Below are 18,964 nucleotides of genomic sequence, written 5' to 3'. Positions count from 1 at the left end.
TTAACCACTGCGCCACGATGGGAACTCCCCCCACTCAGCTTTTTAGCAGAGATCAGTTTCTCATTAGAGATTACTTCCTTTGTCTTTAGACACTGAATTCTTATCTGTGAACTCATTATATCATATTCACTCAAAAAGACGTTTAAAATTACAGGTCCTAGGCTTCACCTCAGAAATTCTGGTTCAGAGATGGGATTAAGATGGCGGAATAGAAGGACTGGAGCTCAACTTCTCTCCTAAAATCAACAAAATTCACAACTAAAGGCTGAGCAATCTTCAATCAAATGGACCAGAAACCTTAAAAAAGATATCCTACTCCAGAAGACAAAGAGGAGGCCACATCAAAAGGTAGGAGGAGCGATTACACAATATAAACAACTCCATACCTCCCCAGGTGGGAAGCCCCACAGACTGTAACTGGTTCACAGAGACTCACCTACAGGAGTGAGAGTTCTGAGCCCCACATCAAACTCCCACGTTTGGGGATCTGGCACTGAGAGAAAGAGCCCCCAGAGCATCTGGCCTTGAAGGCCAGTGGGGCTTGTGCACTGGAGCTCCATAGGACTGGGGGAAACAGAGACCCCATTCTTAAAAGGCGCACACAGACTTTCATGTGCACTGGGTCCCAGGGCAAAGCAAAGTCTTCATAGAAATTCTAATTCAGTCATTATGGAAATGGGACTCGTGGATCTGTATTGTTAAAATATCCCAGATAAATTTTAGCCAAGTTAGAAAACTACTGGCTTAGTTTAACTGCAAATTTGAGTCTGAAAAATATGAAAATATCATTAAAAAGCCAGAAGTAATAACCTAAAGTGAACAAGTGAGTCCCATTCTTTAGGAAAGCCGCTATGCATTTTCTTCTGCATTACCCCTTTTCAGGCTCTTTTAAAATAGCATTAACACAAAAGAATTTTAAAATGAACTCCAGCTCCCTAAGTCCCTATATACTGATGCCGTGACTTCCGCAAGCTTAACCATGCAGGTGTGAGTGCACACCACCGCCATCGCCAGGGCACTGTTTCTTCACTTAACTGCTCATACGCATAATCTTTGCCATGAAGAGGCTTTGCTGAGGGGGAGGTAAGAGCTCACATAAGGAGCTCGGGGAGAAAGGGAGGGACCAGTCAGAGGAAAAGGCCACAAGGGGAGTGTAGAAACCCTTGGAGTCAGACAGCCCACCAAGGTGCACTCCTGTCAGCATAAACTCTACGCATTTGGTAACTAAAGCACTTTCAACTTTGATAGGAATTCCCTTTTTATTTTTAGAGCTACACCTGCAGCATATGGAAGTTCCCAGACTACATACAGGTTGAATCAGAGTTGCAGCTGCCAGCCTACAGCACAGTGAGGCTAGGGATCAAACCCACAACTTCATGGATACTAATCATGTTTTTAACCCACTGAGCCACGATGGGAACCCCAGGAATTTCATTTTTGAAACCAAGAAATAAGAAACTAAATAAATGGACACGTAAGGAACCCTAACTCATTGACCGGTATGTTACTTGAAATACAGGATAAATCTCATCAGAACTGGAATAGGTTTTTTGAGCCATACCTGATCCATGGCTATGTATGCAGGCAACATCTCTGGGGTCTCCTGAGTCACACATTCATAGAGAATTGAAGAAAAGAGATCCAGAATTTCCTGTTTCTGTGGAAAGTCAAAATCTTTTTGTAGCACCTTAATGTATATTCCAAAATCAATTAAAAAACAACTGTATAGTAACTATTATGGCCCATTCTTAAGTTCTGTAGTGAATGATATAAAAGGGTAAAATAGCTAAGTCTTTAAAAAATCATAGTGCATGTAATACTAAACATCAATTTAAAAAAAAATCAAAATTAAGTCCCAATGAACAGTTAAGGATATAAGTGCTGTGGGGGAAAGGAATGAACCAAGCCAGCAAAATCAGCAGACAGGACAACACAGCCATATGCCTTGGGTTGGGCTGGCAAGAAAAGGATTCAGAAAGGACACCCAGAATCCGCAAAGATGCAGTAGAACAGGTGGGAGAGGTAGCCTGGCCAAGCACTGCTGGGGTTAAGGCAGGCACAGGCTTTCACCAGAGACCTGAGGCCTTGAGCACAGGCCCCAGCTCTTACTGGCTGTGTGATCTTGGGCGTGTGCCATCTCTAAGAGGCAGTATCCTCGTCTGTAAAACTGGAACAATAAAGTTCCTACCCTCGGAGTCAGAATGAAATGAAAAAATTACAAAGAACACTGAGCAGAGTGCCTGATACAAAGTGAAGATTCAATAAATAAGGCAGGAAGGTTATTTCACTTAATTCTCAAGATAACAATGTAAGGTAGGTTCTATTATAATCCCACTTTCAGAAATAAGGAAACTACATCTCAAAGAGGTTGGAAATTTCTCCCAAGGCCACACACACATGCAGGCAACAGGGTATGTTTAATTCCTATATCCAGTCCTAGCCATCTGAAATGATGTGCCTGAGGCATGTCATCAAATCAAAGACAAATATGGATATTAAAGATTCTTTTGGTGTCCACAGATAGAAAAAAACAAACTCTAGTCCTAGAACTGAGCAAACCATATAATATATACCTGCCCCATGTTCACAGTTGGTTTGCAGAAATATTCGGCAAATGAAAGAAGTGCTGGATCAGAAGTGAATGCTGAAATTGTTTCAGGCTAAAAAATAAACAAACAACAAGTCTAAGTGAGATAATAAAGTGTGTTTGTTTTTCGCTTTTTAGGGCCACTCCCACAGCACATGGAGGTTCCCAAACTAGGGGTCGAATCAGAGCTAGAGCTGCCGGCCTACACCACAGCCACAGCAATGCGGGATCCAAGCCACATCTGCAACCTACACCACAGCTCAGGGTAACAACGGATCCTTAACCCACTGAGCAAGGCCAGGGATCAAACCCGCAACCCCGTGGTTCCTAGTCGGATTCATTTCCACTGTGCCACGACAGGAACTCTGAGATAGTAAAGATTCTTTTTCCTACTACAAGTTATAATACATGCAACTGTAAAAAATCTACCTTATTTTTTTCACCCAATGTTCCCATACAACCCAAGGTTATAAAACTTGCTAGTTTCATCAACCCATTCTGCTGAGAAGCTTTAAGAAACTTTTTGCACAAGTTACCATGAGCTACTGATTTATCAAAATGCAGATGAAAACAGGTGTTTCTTAATACAACTAATTCAAAAAAGGCCCCCTCCCAGCTTAACGAAATGAAAGGCAAACTAGAAACTAGAATTTTACTCAAAAGATAAGGAAAAAATATTATCACCTTAATAAGCCATTCACAAAAAGACAAATGCAGTCTTAAAGTCATTAGAGTCATCACAGTCATAGAGAAATCAGCATGGTGGTTGCCAGGGGGTCAGTATGTACTAATGGGAAAGACTGATGAAAAGAGTTATGGAGACAGACGGTGGTGATGGCAGCACAACATGAATGATTTAACACCAGTGAACTACACCCTTAAAAGAATTAAGCCAGTTAATTTTATGTTTCATGTATTTTACCACAATTTTTAAAACTGGAAAAAAGAGTGGGGAGGAATATCACTCAAGGTTCAAGACTGGAAACAGAATATAAAGCTATTACTATTTTCCACTGAGGTTTACATTTTAATTCTGAACTCCCAGCAGGCAGGAAATTGCGATGTCTTTTAATTTTTACATACTTCCCCCCATTCAAACTTGAATCTAAACTTATTTTCTTTAAAAACTGGATGAGAGTCTTTGAGATGCGCTCTAATTTATATAAAAGCAAGAGTGCTAATCCAAGATAAACTGTCCAAAAATCCTTCAAAAGTATTTCGCAGAGACCCTATTGAATACTGACAAAATTCACTGATGTCAACTACATCTAGTTATTCACTGGAAACAATTACAAAGACTCAGTCATGAGAACTAAGTGCTACCTTGCAAAAATCTTTTTTAAATTTTGCCATGAGTTAAGTAAATCTTGATAGATATGAGGATTAATAAGTTTATGATTATTAAGCTAATTTTTTTGTGTGTTAAGATGTAGTCTGACTGTCCCTGTCACTAAATGTAAATCATCCTTAAGAGTCCTGGCAGATAGCCCATATTTTATAACGCTGTCACATAAAACAGCCAACAGGCCCAAGGTCATTCAGTCCTTAAAATCTGCAGTGATCAGAGAGAGCAGATCTACCTAAATGGTACCATAAATGTCCTCACTGAGGTACATGCTTTGCATGGACTAGTGGGATTGGAACCTATTCCCTCTCATGGTTCAATTTTTTTTTTTAATTGAGGTATAAGCAACAAACAACATTTTATTAGTTGCAGGTGTACAACATAATGATTTGTATATACTGCAAAATGACAACCATAAGAAGTCTGGTTAACATCCATCAGCATCCATAGTTATAAAGACATTTTTTTCTTGTGAGAATATCATTCAGCTTTTACCCATCAATGATACCTTGAAAGCCCGAGCTTCAGAGTTTCTGTTAGCCACAGTCTGGGCCAACAAACTTTGCCATCCCATTGGATCTTCCTTGTAGGAGAGCTGACCTGCTCTGAGCTTAACATATAAAACTCCATCCTTGGCAAGAATTGACCTGACAGAAAAAGAGAATTGATTTTACATGAGGTATTACTGGCAGCTGTTGGCTGGAAATGAAGTGTTTCCCAATTCTATGTTCACAGGAGATGAGGTCTTAACAACTTTCCACTAAAAGTTTCCATTTACCATGTCTAAACTAAATCATGCCCTACAAGAAAATCGTAATAAAGCTGTTTTTTTCTGCTGTCTAGATTCATGGAACCTCTTCAATAAGGAGGCATTCTGACTATCTGCTCCAGTGCGAACTTCAAAGGAAGTATTTTATCCAACACTTTTTCATATTCCCTATAAATATCTATTGATTGGTTTAGAGCCAAACAGAAAATGCTGCTGCAAATCTTAAGATAGAATAATATAGAAAACAGCTATTATATAGATAGTTTGGGAGAAAGAGGAATGAGGACTATACTATAAAAACTGTTACAAGCTTGTTAAATTTTCTGGAAACATACTTAATTTACACAGTAAGTGAGGTATGAAATTATTAACACTCTCTGCTCATCAAAGTAATTACTTGCATATGATTATGCAAAAGCAATCTACCATAATCTTAGTTTTATGAGAACAATCTAACAAAAGAAAGATAAAAAGGTGCAACAGAAGATGTGGTCTGACAAACACCAACTGTTAAAAGTTCCCTTTGTGGACATATAAATCAGCCTATTTTCTTAAACTAAATCTTTCATTATTGCTCCAAAAGACAATTTCAGGAGTTCCCATGTGGTTCAGTGGCTTAAAGACCTGATGTTGTCAATGCTGTGGCTCAGGTCACTGTTGTGGCATGGGTTCAATCTCTGGCCCAGGAACTTCCACATGCCACAGGCACAGCTAAAAAATAAAAATAAAAAAAAAAAAAAAAAGACAATTCCATTACTGTCTAAATATAAGTCACTTCAAGTTTCTCAGTGAATTAATATAAATATTTAGGGTTTGATTTCTAAATTTAAAATTTAATTTTCTGTTTCAAGACACAGACCACTTTATTTAATATATACTCTACATATTGTCCGGGGTGAGATTAAAGGATGAGAAGGAGCATTCTAGAAAATTACCTATAATTTAAACCTTCCTTTGGAGTTCCCGTCGTGGCGCAGTGGTTAACGAATCCGATTAGGAACCATGAAGTTGTGGGTTCGATCCCTGGCCTTGCTCAGTGGGTTAAGGATCCGGCGTTGCCATGAGCTGTGGTGTAGGTTGCAGACGTAGCTCGGATCCTGCATTGCTGTGGCTCTGGCGTAGGCTGGTGGCTGCAGCTTCGATTCGACCCCTAGCCTGGGAACCTCCATATGCCGGGAGCAGCCCAAGAAATGGCAAAAAAAAAGACCAAAAAAAAAAAAAAAAATTAAATAAATAAATAAATAAATATAATTCAAACCTTCCCGTACATTACTATTCCCTTCACAGACACACCTAAGAAATTCAACATACTTACTTCAAGTGTTGTGTTCCCTTGCTCAAATCTATGAGCAGTTCCCAGTATCGTGGACCTTTAACTTTAATCTGCCAAGATAAATATAATCAGTCAATCCAATTCTGGGAAAGTGCTAGTTTGACAAAATGAAACCCATGCTTCTTAGAGGAAATAAAAATAACTGGGCTGGAAAGAGACATGGAGAGGTTAACAAGCTCCGTTTCCAGAGGAACATGTGTGCAAATCACATTCTCCAGCCATCTACCATCAGTGAAGAGCTCCCGGCAAAGACCTCTGCTCCTCCTGCTGCAGCTTTCCTATCTTTAATGCTACACTACTCTGGCTGAATGTAACCCCGGATAAATCCCCCTAAAACACATCCTACTCACCTGCTTTAAAAGGTGAAGTTCTGGAAGAAGGGTGGGAGCCATCAATTCTTCTTTGGTTTGTTCATACCACTGAGTGCCCTTTACAAATGTAAAAGAACAGCCACAGTTCACTGCATAGTCAGGGAAAGTACAAAAAAAGACATGGCTCTACACTTCCAACTCCCTGCAGTTTGTAGACAGACTGTCAAACGGCATAAAGTCCTCCGACTCTCAAGTCTGAAAGGGCTCCCATCTACAATCCTGGGCAGAGCAGGCACCACCATCTACACTCCAAGCCCTGCACCAGCCAGCAGTACTGAGGCCTCTGGATCTCTGCCCACGTGTCTTCTCTGCTGAGAACATGGGAATGTGCCTGGCTCAGCCGGCACACCTCAGCCCAGACACCAGGTCTAGTGTGAAGGCCCCCTTATGATGGCTTGATGGGAACACTTTCTGCACCCCCTGCATCCCACACAAACCTCCAATTATCACACGCTACTCTTACTGCATCCATGCCTGACTCCCCAAAGGACAGAAGCTTCATAAGGAAAACGACAATGTCATTTCAGCTTGGTACCCCAGAGCCTAGCAGAGCTTCAATACACCAAAGGTCCCCAACAATTTCACAAAGGAAGGATATATGACTTACAATCTATCTGTGGATCTAAATCAAAGATCGCTCATCACGTACACAACCTTGGGTTTTAAAAGCACTGCTAAAAAAATCTAAGAATCATTATAACTCAATTCATTTTTTAGAAACTACTACCAGCTATGTAAACAGGGGCATTTTCAAACTACACACTCTAAAGACAAAAGAGCTGCTGACAATCTCTAAAATACCACACCTAGAGAAGACAAAGGAGCCTGAATGGCCTGGCAGGGTATACAAGAACTTCGGAAGTGTCAACTTTTATCAGAGTTCAACTCACTATTGCCACCTTTTAAAACAACACTTTCAAGATATTTTGACTTGCAAAGATGGGAGAGTGGCAATAAGGTTACAAATGGGAGGGGAGTGTTACCTTATAGGTCACTTCTAACAGGGCGTAGCATGGCGTGTTTGTATCCACATCCACAGGCACCAGAAGCCTCGGTTCCGCAGCTAGCACATACAGGTGCCGGAGAGCCTGGAGATGGTACCTGTTCACAGAACACAGACAGGTGGTAACAGGCATGGGCTCTTCTGTCTGCTGTGGCCTACAAGCAGAACCAAGTCAGAGCCAGAGTGGCAGCTTCCCAGGCCATCTCCTAAAGGAAGATGATGTGATTCAACTAAAACGTAAAGGAGAAATTCTCTTTAAAAAAGTCTGGGGAATTCCCGTCGTGGCGCAGTGGTTAACGAATCTGACTAGGAACCATGAGGTTGCGGGTTCGATCCCTGCCCTTGCTCAGTGGGTTAAGGATCCGGCGTTGCCGTGATCTGTGGTGTAGGTCGCAGACGCGGCTCGGATCCCAAGTTGCTGTGGCTCTGGCGTAGGCTGGCAGCTACAGCTCCGATTAGACCCCTAGCCTGGGAAATTCCATATGCCGCGGGAGCAGCCCAAGAAATGGCAAAAAGACAAAAAAAAAAAAAAAAAAAAAAAAAAAAAAAAAGTCTGGACATGAGAGCCTTGATTCAAGCATTCTTTACTTGAGTTTTCAGTTAAGAAGTTTTAGAGGGAAGTAAAAATTATCTAAGCATGAACATGTTTAGTTATGAAGTGATCACTTATAACATCAGTTTTCAAATATCTTTTTCTGTTCAACACAGGCATCTCTTTCACCTCCTAAGGGGTTTACTTCCAGGTCTTTTTTTTTTTTTTTTTTTTTTTTAAAGGGCTGGTAGGGAGGAGGGAAAAGAAAGGGTAACAGTTCTCCTTAGATGGCAAAGCATTTCTACACAAACATCCCTGAACACAAATACATTCATAAACACCCAGAACACAGTACACCAAAAATTAATGGGTGAGGTATTTTCTTGCTGCCTGTGTGCTTTTCTGAGTTTTCAAAAAAAAATTTTCTTTTTCGCCTTTTTAGGGCCACACCTGTGGCATATGGAAGTTTTCAGGCTAGGGGTCAAATCAGAGCTGCAGCCGCCAGCCTACGCCACAGCCACAGCAATGAGGGATCTGAGCTGTGTCTTTGACCTATACCACAGCTCACGGCAATGCTGGATCCTTAACCCACTGAGCAAGGCCAGGGATGGAACCTGCATCCTCATGTATACTAGCCAAGTTCGTAACCCACTGAGCCAAAACAGGAACTCCCTCAAAATTTTTTTTTAAACTTTAAAATTTCTATTTTAGATTTTAAACACATAAAGATGTTTTACATTTTTAAGATCCCATTAATAAGGATAAAGCAAGACTTCAAATGTGGCCACTTGTCATGTGGCCTCCAGAATATAAGGGGTTCAAGTGTCCAGAGGAAGAGGAAGTAGAAATATTTGGTTATCAGCACTTGGGAAGACCAGGGTGGACTTTGCAGACCCAGGAACGGTGGCAGCTACTGAAGGGCTGATTCAAAGGACTAATAAAGGGAAATTACAGTTTATTCATTTCTGTATGAAATCAAGGAGCCACTTGACTGAGCCACTGAGCCACACAACTGCTAGCCTCAGACTTGAAGCTTGCCCACAGAAAGCTTTTTAGTGTAGTAAGTTGGCAAAGTAAGTAATTTAATTTAGTTGTATCACACATAATTTTAGTTATATCAATACCCTCCCCTCTTCTCACCCAAATTTACCCACCCCCTAAATCTATCAGAAATAAAATCAATCAAGGCTAAAAAAAAAAAACTGATACATATAATGTTCTTGGTGCTTATCACCAAATTGTTTTAAAACAGCTGATACTTTGACCAGCAACATGTGAAAGAGGCTCTCCCATGTTCTCTATACCACAGCGACTTCAATAACTCAAAACAATCTTCCCTAAACTGACCAGTGAGAGACCACTTTGCCGAAAGTTACATTAATTTAACAAGACTATTCCTATGTACCACCTACCACTACTACTACCTTTGTAAAACATTTTTCTCTCCTTCATTACTGGTGGTACACTGGATAATAGCTTTAAATGATGGCTTAATCACTACAATGAGTGCTCCCTCTCCTGATCCTTCTCTGGACAGAGAGGACAAGTTGTGGGGGACAGGGGCTCAGCTGAGCTCACTGGTGATAGCAAGATATCACTGGGATACAAGGAGACATTTGCTTCCCTTCTTCCACAAACAACAGAGATTGGCTTTGCCTGAAACTTCTAGAGAAACTGAAGTGTTGGTGGTTCTTTGTGCGCTTATACGCAGAGCTATGGCATCATCAGACTGCTTCTTCAGACTGTCTGAGGGTCTGCAGCTCGCTGCCACCTCTAAACTGCATGATGCTTTGCTGCACTTCCCTCTTCACTCCCCTCTTTGTCATTTATACAAAAGTTCTCAGCATTCATGTAAAAGAGGGAAAAAGCAGAATTCATACAGACACTGCCACTAAATCAGACAAATTCCTCTCTTGGAATTAAACAAGTTGCCAAGACACATACAGCTTCTTTTAGTTGCTATCTTTTTGCACGATGAGCTCTTCCCTAAAGGGAACCTGTCCTACTGACTGGAGAATGGTGGAAGGCTGATCATCCATCCATCAGATGCCCAAAGTTCTGTTCTGGCTTAATATTCTGAGAGAGAAGCTTTTCAAAAGATTTACCCAGGAAGATAACTAAGTTCAACAACAGAATAAAGCTAATCTGGAAATGAGTTTATGGAACCAAAATACACTCAAACTATTTCCTCAGAGAACTTGAGAAAATCACCAGACTCACCGGTTGTCTGTGCTGTGAGCTGGGAAGTGCGGGTAGAGGGCACAGAGGAGAGCAGCGATGGAAGAGTTCGATGTGCTCAAAGAGTACCTGCAAAACAAACCAGGAGGGACACATTCATCAACCTACAGTGTGAACCTTCACGGCATTCTTGAGAATCAGGAAATTGGGGTGTTGTGGCAAGGCACACTGCTGAGACTAACACCTCGATCAATACAAGTGTGTCAACACTGTGAACATTTTACTTTACAGTTAGTTCTTAAGCCATGTCAACATCATCTACCATTTAAAGCAGAAGCAACATCTCATTAACAAATGATATATTTTTTTTTGTCTTTTTTCTTTTTAGGGCCTAACCCATGGCATATGGAGGTTCCCAGGCTAGGAGTCCAATCAGAGATACAGCCACCAGCCTACACCACAGCCACAGCAACACCAGATCCTAGCTGCGTCTGCGACCTACACCACAGCTCACGGCAACGCCAGATCCTTAACCCACCGAGCAAGGCCAGGGAATCGAACCCGCAATCTTATGGTTCCTAGACAGATTCGGTTCTGAGCCACAATGGAAACTCCCCATTTAACAAATGTTAAATTCAAAACTTGAATTAGTAAGAAAAGTTTTAAACTAAAAGAGTGTAGTAGTGAGCACCATGAATGCAATCCTAAACCCCAGATACTTAAAACTGGAAACAACTTCTTCAGTTTTATTTTTGGCTGCACCTGCAGCATAAGTCGCTCTTAGACATCTTGCTCATGAGATCCTTTTCACTGAGAGGGGAAAAAAAAATACACACACACACACACACACACACACACACACACACACACACATTCATTTACCTTCCTCCTCCCAAAAACAGAAGTCCAAGGGCCATGTGATGGGCTAAATGGAAACCATAGTTCATTTCACCACCTGTTTTCATGTGCAAGAAGCGACAAAGCTGCAAAACCTTCAAGTTCCCCGAGCCAGCCATCACCATGGCCAGAGACAGCAGCACCGCACTGAGGCAAGTCTCCAGATTGTAAGGACCTGTCTAGAGACGAGAAAGGTAACATACTACAACCCTGGTGCAACATTTTCTTTCTTTCTTTTTTTTTTTTTTTTTTTTTAATTTTTTTGGCCACCACTAGGCATAGTGAGGTCCCAGGCCAGAGATCAGATCCGAGCTGCAGCTGCAGTCTAATACCGACCGGATGGTTAACCCACCGTGCCAGGCTAGGGATCAAACCTGCGGTCCAGCACTGCAGAGATGCTTCTGATCCCATTGCGCCCCAGGGGGAAGCCCTGCATTTTCTTTTATCAAAACTCAATCGGCCATCATTAGACTACAAATGTTTACAACTTTTAAAAACCTGAAAAAACAAATATTTTCCCAGATGATGGAATTTAAGTTCAGTGTCAAAAATTCAGAAGAGAAAGCATCAAAAAGGAAATAAGAATCACTTGGAATACTAACAGCTATACACATCTGGCTTTCTTTTTTCTCCATATCTTTTCCAATATCTTTTTTCTTTTTTTAATGAAACAGATATTACTACAATATTTTTAAGCTTTCGAATCTATTATAAGCAATCTCCACTCAAAAAATTCTTACAGAACCTGATTTTGATATAGCTCCTCTATACAACAATGTAAATATACCATAGTTCATTTTTTGATTACCTTTAGGACTTTTTATGTTTCCAATTTTCTAATATTATAAATAATGTTGACTAAATCTGTGTGGGGTTGGGTTTTTTTTTTTTTGGGGCCAGGAAATAAATCTGCAGTCTTACTATCATCAGAGCAGTAATCCTCAAAAGCAATTGCATTTTGACTAAGAACTAATCTTTTCAAAAAGCAATTACCAGCATTCAGTACTGAGAATGGAGTAAGGCAACACAGAAGTGATTGAATTATCAGTGAGTTTTCTTCAAGTTTAATTTTATTCCCAAGGAGAATCATCATAAAAAGACTTACTACAGAAGCATTAGGTGCAGACAAATAAGTCATAAAATCTTTTGCAAATTTATGCTGGAAAAACAAAAGAAAAAAATTTAAGGTTAAAAGAAGCATACTAAGGCTCTGTAAAAAATAAAATAGAACAGAGTAAATGAAGATATTTCTTACCAAACAGTTAAATGCCGATAAGTTTTCTGAGCCAGCGAATCGAAAACCCAGAGACAAACAAGCTCCTGCAATTATGTAGACATGCGCTTGCCTGGAAACAGACCACAAGAAATTTAAATATTGTCCCTGTTTTGCTTTAAAATTTATTATTACTATTATTTGGGGGTAAAAATAATAAATATTCCTGTTCTCTATCCTTCTGGGAACGCTCAATTGTGCCTCTGCTCAATCAACACATTTCTGTCTACTGTTCTTCAGCAGAAGCATCATCTATTTGGCTGTGAGAGTGTGCCTCTTGCCTGCACTGTTTCATATGCAGCAAAATATAATTTCTAACAATCACTGCCATTTTTTTTAAACAGGAAGGATAAAAGAGCAATTTAACACAAATTAAAATCTCCAGCATTGTTTTTTGAGGATATAAACTCTACACTTTAGAAAGCTAAAAAATCAAACTTGTGAACATCAGATAAACAATGGTTAGAAACGTGGCAGATTCAGAATCACTCAAACCAAAACAGTATTACTCCTATACAGTATATTTCAATTCATTTATCTGACAGGTGCTAGAGTAGCTAGTCTGTATTATACAATTCATGACTTACGACAAAGTTTCCAAATTCAAATCCTCTGAGCAAGGCAACTCAATTTCACTGAGAGAGATACTATTTTCTCTTATAATCTGTCAAGATAAAAACAAGAACATGTGGACATTAAATTCAAGTTACAGGTATTTAATAATTTGAAGAATACATACTGCTTATTATGGCTTTATTTACATAAAATAAGCTTTATCAAACCATTTCATTCAGAGGCCTATATTGAATGCAATCACATTTCTCATTGAATGAAATCCAATTTCAAATCTAAGATGGGCCAAATAACAGGACTAAATGAATATAAATGAATATAAACTGGCGGACTTTAGTACATTCTGAATCAATAACAGAGTAATAATATTTCACACCAGTCAACTAAAATAAAAAGATGATGACCACAGGAGTTCCCGTCGTGGTGCCACAGAAACGAATCTGACTAGCAACCATGAGGTTGTGGGTTTGATCACTGGCCTCGCTCAGAGGGTTAAGGATATGGCCATTGCCGTGAGCTGTGGTGTAGGTTGCAGATGTGGCTACTAGAAGGTAGGCTTCTAGTATTAAGCCTACCTACCTACCAAAGGTGAAGTTTGTTACTAGATTCACTACCCAAGCTAAACTAAACCATCTACGTTAATCTATAACTAGGGTTTACAAACACTTCCCTTTCAGCATAGGTAGTGAATAAGAATGTTTTTTAAAAAACACAGATTATCTAGCTTTAACAAACAAGAACTTACTTGATTCACTTCACTTAAAAAATACAAATTAAAAAAAAGGTGGAGTTCCCATCGTGACTCAGTGGTAACGAACCCGACTAGGATCCATGAGGACGCGGGTTCGCTCCCTGGCCTTGCTCAGTGTGTTACAGATATGGCGTTGCTGCGAGCGGGGGTGGAAGTCCAAGATGCAGCTTGGATCCCACGTGGCTATGGCTGTGGCATAGGCCAGCAGCTGAAGCTCTGATTTGACCCCTGGGAACTTCCATATGCTGCAGTTACAGAACCCCTCCCCCCCAAAAAAGATAAAGGTATATATTTTCTAAACGTATGCATATAAGTACACAGAAGTAAAACTTTTAATATTTATTCCTATATTTTCTTTTTTTTTTAAACAGCCACACCTGCAGCACCTGGGAGCTCCCAGGTTAGTGTTCCAACCAGAGCTACAGCTGCTAGCCCATGCCACACCCATTGCAATGTGGGATCCAAGCCATATGCGTGACCCACACGACAGCTTGCAGCAACACCAGATCCTTCGCCCACTGAGGGAGGCCAGGGATCAAACCCGCATCCTTATGGACACTATGTCAGGTTCCCGACCCACTGAGCCACAAGAGGAACTCCTATTCCTATAATTCTTTTTAGAAGACTGTTCAGAAAGCATCAGGATGCTTTCTATAATAAACCAATAAGTATTCAGAAGATGCTTATGATAAAATCTTCTTATGTACTGCAAATCATCAAATCATAAACACCAAGTCCATTAAGTAATTGAAAACACTTATTATATACAATATAAAAAATTATCACAGGGTAAAACAGTACCTTAAATAAATATGTACCTAATTAGGATAAAAATGTCAGAATACTTTTTTAGGGTTCTTTGAGACGTTTAGTTTTTAAAAAAATCACAATTTCTAGGGCTCTGTAACTGAAAAAGGAAAGTATGGTCTGTGCTCAGCACACAATCTTAAAATGAAAGTTCCTATGTTTTCAAGAAAAACATCAATACTGCCTTCAAGAGAAAAAGTACTTTCAGGGTTTTGGAAATCCCACAAGAAATCATAATTTCACGTGATTAAAGATATAATACTTATTATACATACGTACTTGAGGAACATTGCTATCAACCCACTTGGAGTTTGGTAAAATATCATCCCATAAAATCAGGCATCGAGCAAGTGTCTTAAAAATGCAATACAGAAAAATTAGTTACAGCAGATAAAGTTCATAGATTTTGTAACAAAGTCAATATCATAAACAGAACAATTAAGAATTAGTTCTGAACTGATGAACATTTTGAAAAATAAGGTATATAGTATCAACCTAAGCTAACTCATTAAAATAAACTGAAGATTTACATTTTACCACAAAAAGACCCCCTAAAATTGAGTTCGTCATCATCCAAGTTTGGATACCTTGGAAGAAGTTTTTAAAACTTGTTCCATAAAAGAAAAATCATACAGCTCTGTCACCATAATTTAAAGCCTTTCATATGCTAAGTACATTTAACCATCAAGGCAGAGGAAAAATTTGAAGCAATTATGTCAAACAATTTCTGTTACTAATAATGCCTTTAATAGTATGATTGCATCCTTAATAACAAAAGAGTGCAAAATAAAGACGTAATGAAGCCCTAGTCAATTATTGCTTAGTAGGAAGTTTTGAATAATAATGTGAGAAGCTGAAATGTCACTCCAAGTTTTACATATCAATGCGGTTGCCTTTCTTGGCAATTTCTACAGTTATACCGGGGGAATTTCAAAAGAATATTACCAATTTTACACACACACACACACACACACACACACACACACGATGGATCCACAGTAAAATGCTCTCTTAGAGAGACATTTATATTTGCAAGCTAAACTTAAGAATCACAATAGACTCCTCATGTTAACAGAGAGGAAAAATAGCAAAGTATCATACCCTAAGTAAGAGAAATTCTGGCTTCACAAAGTCCAGCAAATACATGGTGTCAGGAGCTCGGAGCCAATCTGCAATGGATCTGTTGGTGGAGGATATCAGTAAACATTATTGCTCAAAAAGAGGGCAAGATAATCAAGAATCCCAAGACAAATTTCAAGAATTTTCTCTCCACTCCAACAACTGCCCTATCTTTTTGCCATAGTATTTTACATTCTCCAATGTAAAATTTATTAGGTATGTAGGTATGCCTTACTATAAGCTTCCTAAGGACAGATATCTTTAGTTTTGTTTCTTCAGTGAAGTATCTCCAGTGCTCAGGAAGCAATGACATATGCCTTTATGAAAACGATGAATAAATCTGGTTTTAACCACCTTGTTAATTTTGCAAATACTCACTTTTTCTAAAAAAGGAATTTACAACTTTGAAAAATTTCTTGACTCTTAGAAAGTTTTTTAAATTAAGACTTTTAGAACATGGTTTACTGTCTGTCTCCTGTCCAACTTACTCTTCTATGCAAAATGTCAAAGAATAAACACCAAAGGTCTACTTTCAGGTGTCAGCACTATTTACTAGGAGTTGGGGAGGCAGAAGGTATGGTCATTAGGCAAGCTCTTGAACTAAGAGCTTAGAAACCACTTTTATGAATGGTAACCAGGAATATAAGAATGTTAAGTATTTCTAATTTAACAAGTCCTCACAACAAACAACCTACAAAATTAATGGAAAGGAATTTGGACATTGTTTGATTGCCAGTGACAACTATAAAACAAAAGTGGCTAGAAACTGGCAACTATACTATCAAATATCATTAAAATAACAAAATGTATGGTTTTTGGATAAAAATCTATATAACTTGCATTTGACAGCACTAAAACCAGGCTGATCTAGCACAGGGGAGATAAACACAGTAAGACTATTTAGTGTTCCTAGTGAGGTCAGAAAAGAAGTCACACCATCACCGCAAGGGATGCAGTACCTGTTGTTGGTTTTTAGGTAGATCATTGCCAAGGCAAGAGTGGCACCCGGACAAGTTACATCCACATTTATGGTATCTCCTTCCTATCGAAAGAAAATCTTATTTGTATAAAAGAGTTCTGAATTATTTTAAATTCTTCTGAATACTAGCCTATGCTTAAAATTAACATGTTTACAAATGTTGACATGAAAACTACTATTTTCATATTAACTTCCTAGCTTCCATAATGTTGATCTGTTGCTTGATCTGGACTTACTTTGATTTGGTAACTTGGAGATTTGTGTTTCTCCCTGTGCATCCCTGCTTGAAAGCGCCGATGGCCTCCAACCATGTACTGATAAAGCTGCTCAGGAACATTGAGATCAGACATGCCTATCAAATTACTACCATGCTGGAAAGCAAAATCACACACATGTGAAAGGAGGTCTTATGGAATGAGATCCGTAACACATACTAATGACAAAGAAAAGAAGAAACTATCTTCAATGCCAGGTACCTGAGGTTTTTTATCAATTAAAATACTTCATTAAAAATCATTATACATATAATGCATATAATTTCATAAAATACACAAAGGTTTCAAAATACAGTTAACTGCATTAAGAGTTAAAAAAATACTAGGTAGGTAAATGAAATCTGAACTATGAATATGTGAATCCTTTCACTACTATGAACTATTCAGGCAATAGTAACTATAATAATAACTTACTGAACACTTAACTCTCTTCCAGGGAAATTCTGGGTGTTTAACATTGATTAACTTACTTAATATAATTCTATTAAACAGTTCAGTTTTAAAGGTGAGAAAAGGGAGGCACAGAGAGATTACACTCAAGGCTACATAATATTAGCATAGGGCTACATAGTTAATGCATATAAAACAAGGCAATTTGGCTCCAGTCTATCAAGTTGCTTAACCAGCAGACATGACTGCAGTTAAATGGCACGACTCACTGGTCATGACCAGAATTCAGGTCCCAATTCCCAGTATGATGCTTTTGCACTGTATCATCTGTCTCTTTAGTTCACGCATCAAATGTGAAGAATCATAAACCTAACAGTCAATTTTCTTTATATAATTCAGTTTCACTGTAACAATGTATTGGCAGTTCTTCAAAGACCTAGATTCTAGCTGACAAACTCATTTAATGAAATGTTTCTGCTAACTCAACACTATGTCTCTTGGATGGGGTTAAAGATGGGTCAGGGTGATTCTGCATTCTGTCACAAAGCAGCTGCAATTGTGGCTAAATTCTGGGGTACTGAGTGAACACCAAGGCTCCAAAAGAAGGTTACGATTTATTTCTAATAATGACTACAGACCCTTAAGGGTTCCCATCATACACACATTTTCACCGTTTTCTGACTGAGTGACTTGTCACTTCTTCATCTTATGTCTTGAGCTCCTTTTGAAAAACGTCATTCCCTTAGTTCATTCATAAACACTTACATCTAAGCCAGGGGAAAGAAACCTTAAAGCCCCACTCTTCACTACAATTTCTCTCCCTTCCCAAACCTGGCACTTTGAGAAATATCCAGAAAAGAAGGAAGAGCTGAGAATCTGGGTAAGTTAAGTCACAATAAGGCAGAGTGGTCTTCAGAGTAAAGTGCCAAGGTTATTGTCTTAAAAGCAGATGTCGTAACTGAAGACAGACTGTGCTCACCCCCAAGCAGACCATGCCCAGGGCCAAGCCAGCCGCTAAAGAGTAGGACTCTCTGTCTGTGCAGTATTCCATTTCAGGACCAGGGGGCCGTCCTATAAAACAGAAAGCAGCACAATTCAAGCTGGCCTCTTAAAATCCTAGTTCATAAAACTTTTAGAATTGACTTTCTAATAAGTCTTCTAAGAACTGTGGATTCAATATAACCCCACTCAGAAAGATCTGATGTTATCCCAAATGGTGTCCACAACTACAGTCTGCTACAAAATAAAGCCCCAAAGTGGTTCTTCTAATTTGCCAATTTTTTTTTTCCATTTCTTGGGCCGCTCCTGTGGCATATGGAGGTTCCCAGGCTAGGGGTCCAATCGGAGCTGTAGCCGCCAGCCTACACCAGAGCTCTACACCACACTCATGGCAACACCAGATCCTTAACCCACTGAGCAAGGCCAGGGATCAAACCTGCAACCTCATGGTTCCTAGTCCGATTCGTTAACCACTGAGCCACGATGGGAACTCCTAATTTGCCAATTTGAAAGCAATGACTTTAAAATACTGCCAAACTTTGGGTTTCATTTTAAAAAAAGAGCAGGAAAAAAATTTTTTTAAGGGGCATGATGCTCAAAAAAAGCTTCAATTTGTAATTTCTTTCCTTTTGTTCTTCTTATTTTCAAATTCATTCATTAGATGTAGTGAAAAAATGTTCAAATACTGATAACAAACAGAAACGACACTTCCTTTAAATTTTTAAGAACGTTAAACATGATGCATCCAGACACTTACTCTGAATCTATATTAGTACTGAGCCC

At 39.2% G+C, this 18,964-nt stretch overlaps 1 protein-coding gene across 12 annotated transcripts in view; it reads right to left on the bottom strand.

Annotated features, from left to right (window-relative positions):
- Positions 1-18,964, bottom strand: part of ANAPC1 (anaphase promoting complex subunit 1) — an 89,566-nt gene that overhangs the window by 10,446 nt on the left and 60,156 nt on the right. For all 12 annotated transcript variants that reach the window (XR_014841196.1, XM_021087034.2, XM_085018436.1 and 9 more), the window contains 16 exons: positions 18,162-18,253; positions 16,754-16,888; positions 16,498-16,580; positions 15,521-15,599; positions 14,699-14,773; positions 12,876-12,952; positions 12,271-12,361; positions 12,121-12,174; positions 11,001-11,194; positions 10,161-10,247; positions 7,389-7,506; positions 6,385-6,462; positions 6,017-6,084; positions 4,441-4,579; positions 2,574-2,660; positions 1,562-1,657 (listed from right to left, as the gene is read on the bottom strand). Coding sequence is in view for 11 of the 12 variants with exons in the window: in XM_021087034.2 (XP_020942693.2) it covers positions 1,562-1,657; positions 2,574-2,660; positions 4,441-4,579; positions 6,017-6,084; positions 6,385-6,462; positions 7,389-7,506; positions 10,161-10,247; positions 11,001-11,194; positions 12,121-12,174; positions 12,271-12,361; positions 12,876-12,952; positions 14,699-14,773; positions 15,521-15,599; positions 16,498-16,580; positions 16,754-16,888; positions 18,162-18,253 (1,553 nt within the window). In the remaining variant the exon portion in view is untranslated. The remainder of the gene's footprint in view (positions 1-1,561; positions 1,658-2,573; positions 2,661-4,440; positions 4,580-6,016; positions 6,085-6,384; positions 6,463-7,388; positions 7,507-10,160; positions 10,248-11,000; positions 11,195-12,120; positions 12,175-12,270; positions 12,362-12,875; positions 12,953-14,698; positions 14,774-15,520; positions 15,600-16,497; positions 16,581-16,753; positions 16,889-18,161; positions 18,254-18,964) is intronic.

This window comes from Sus scrofa, chromosome 3 (genome assembly GCF_054392235.1).
Source record: "Sus scrofa isolate SSC_HxYL_T2T_F1_AM1 chromosome 3, Sscrofa_HxYL_maternal_Yorkshire_Landrace_v2.0, whole genome shotgun sequence".
Taxonomy (NCBI): Eukaryota; Metazoa; Chordata; class Mammalia; order Artiodactyla; family Suidae; genus Sus; species Sus scrofa.
This window is presented reverse-complemented; position numbering and strand designations above follow the sequence as displayed.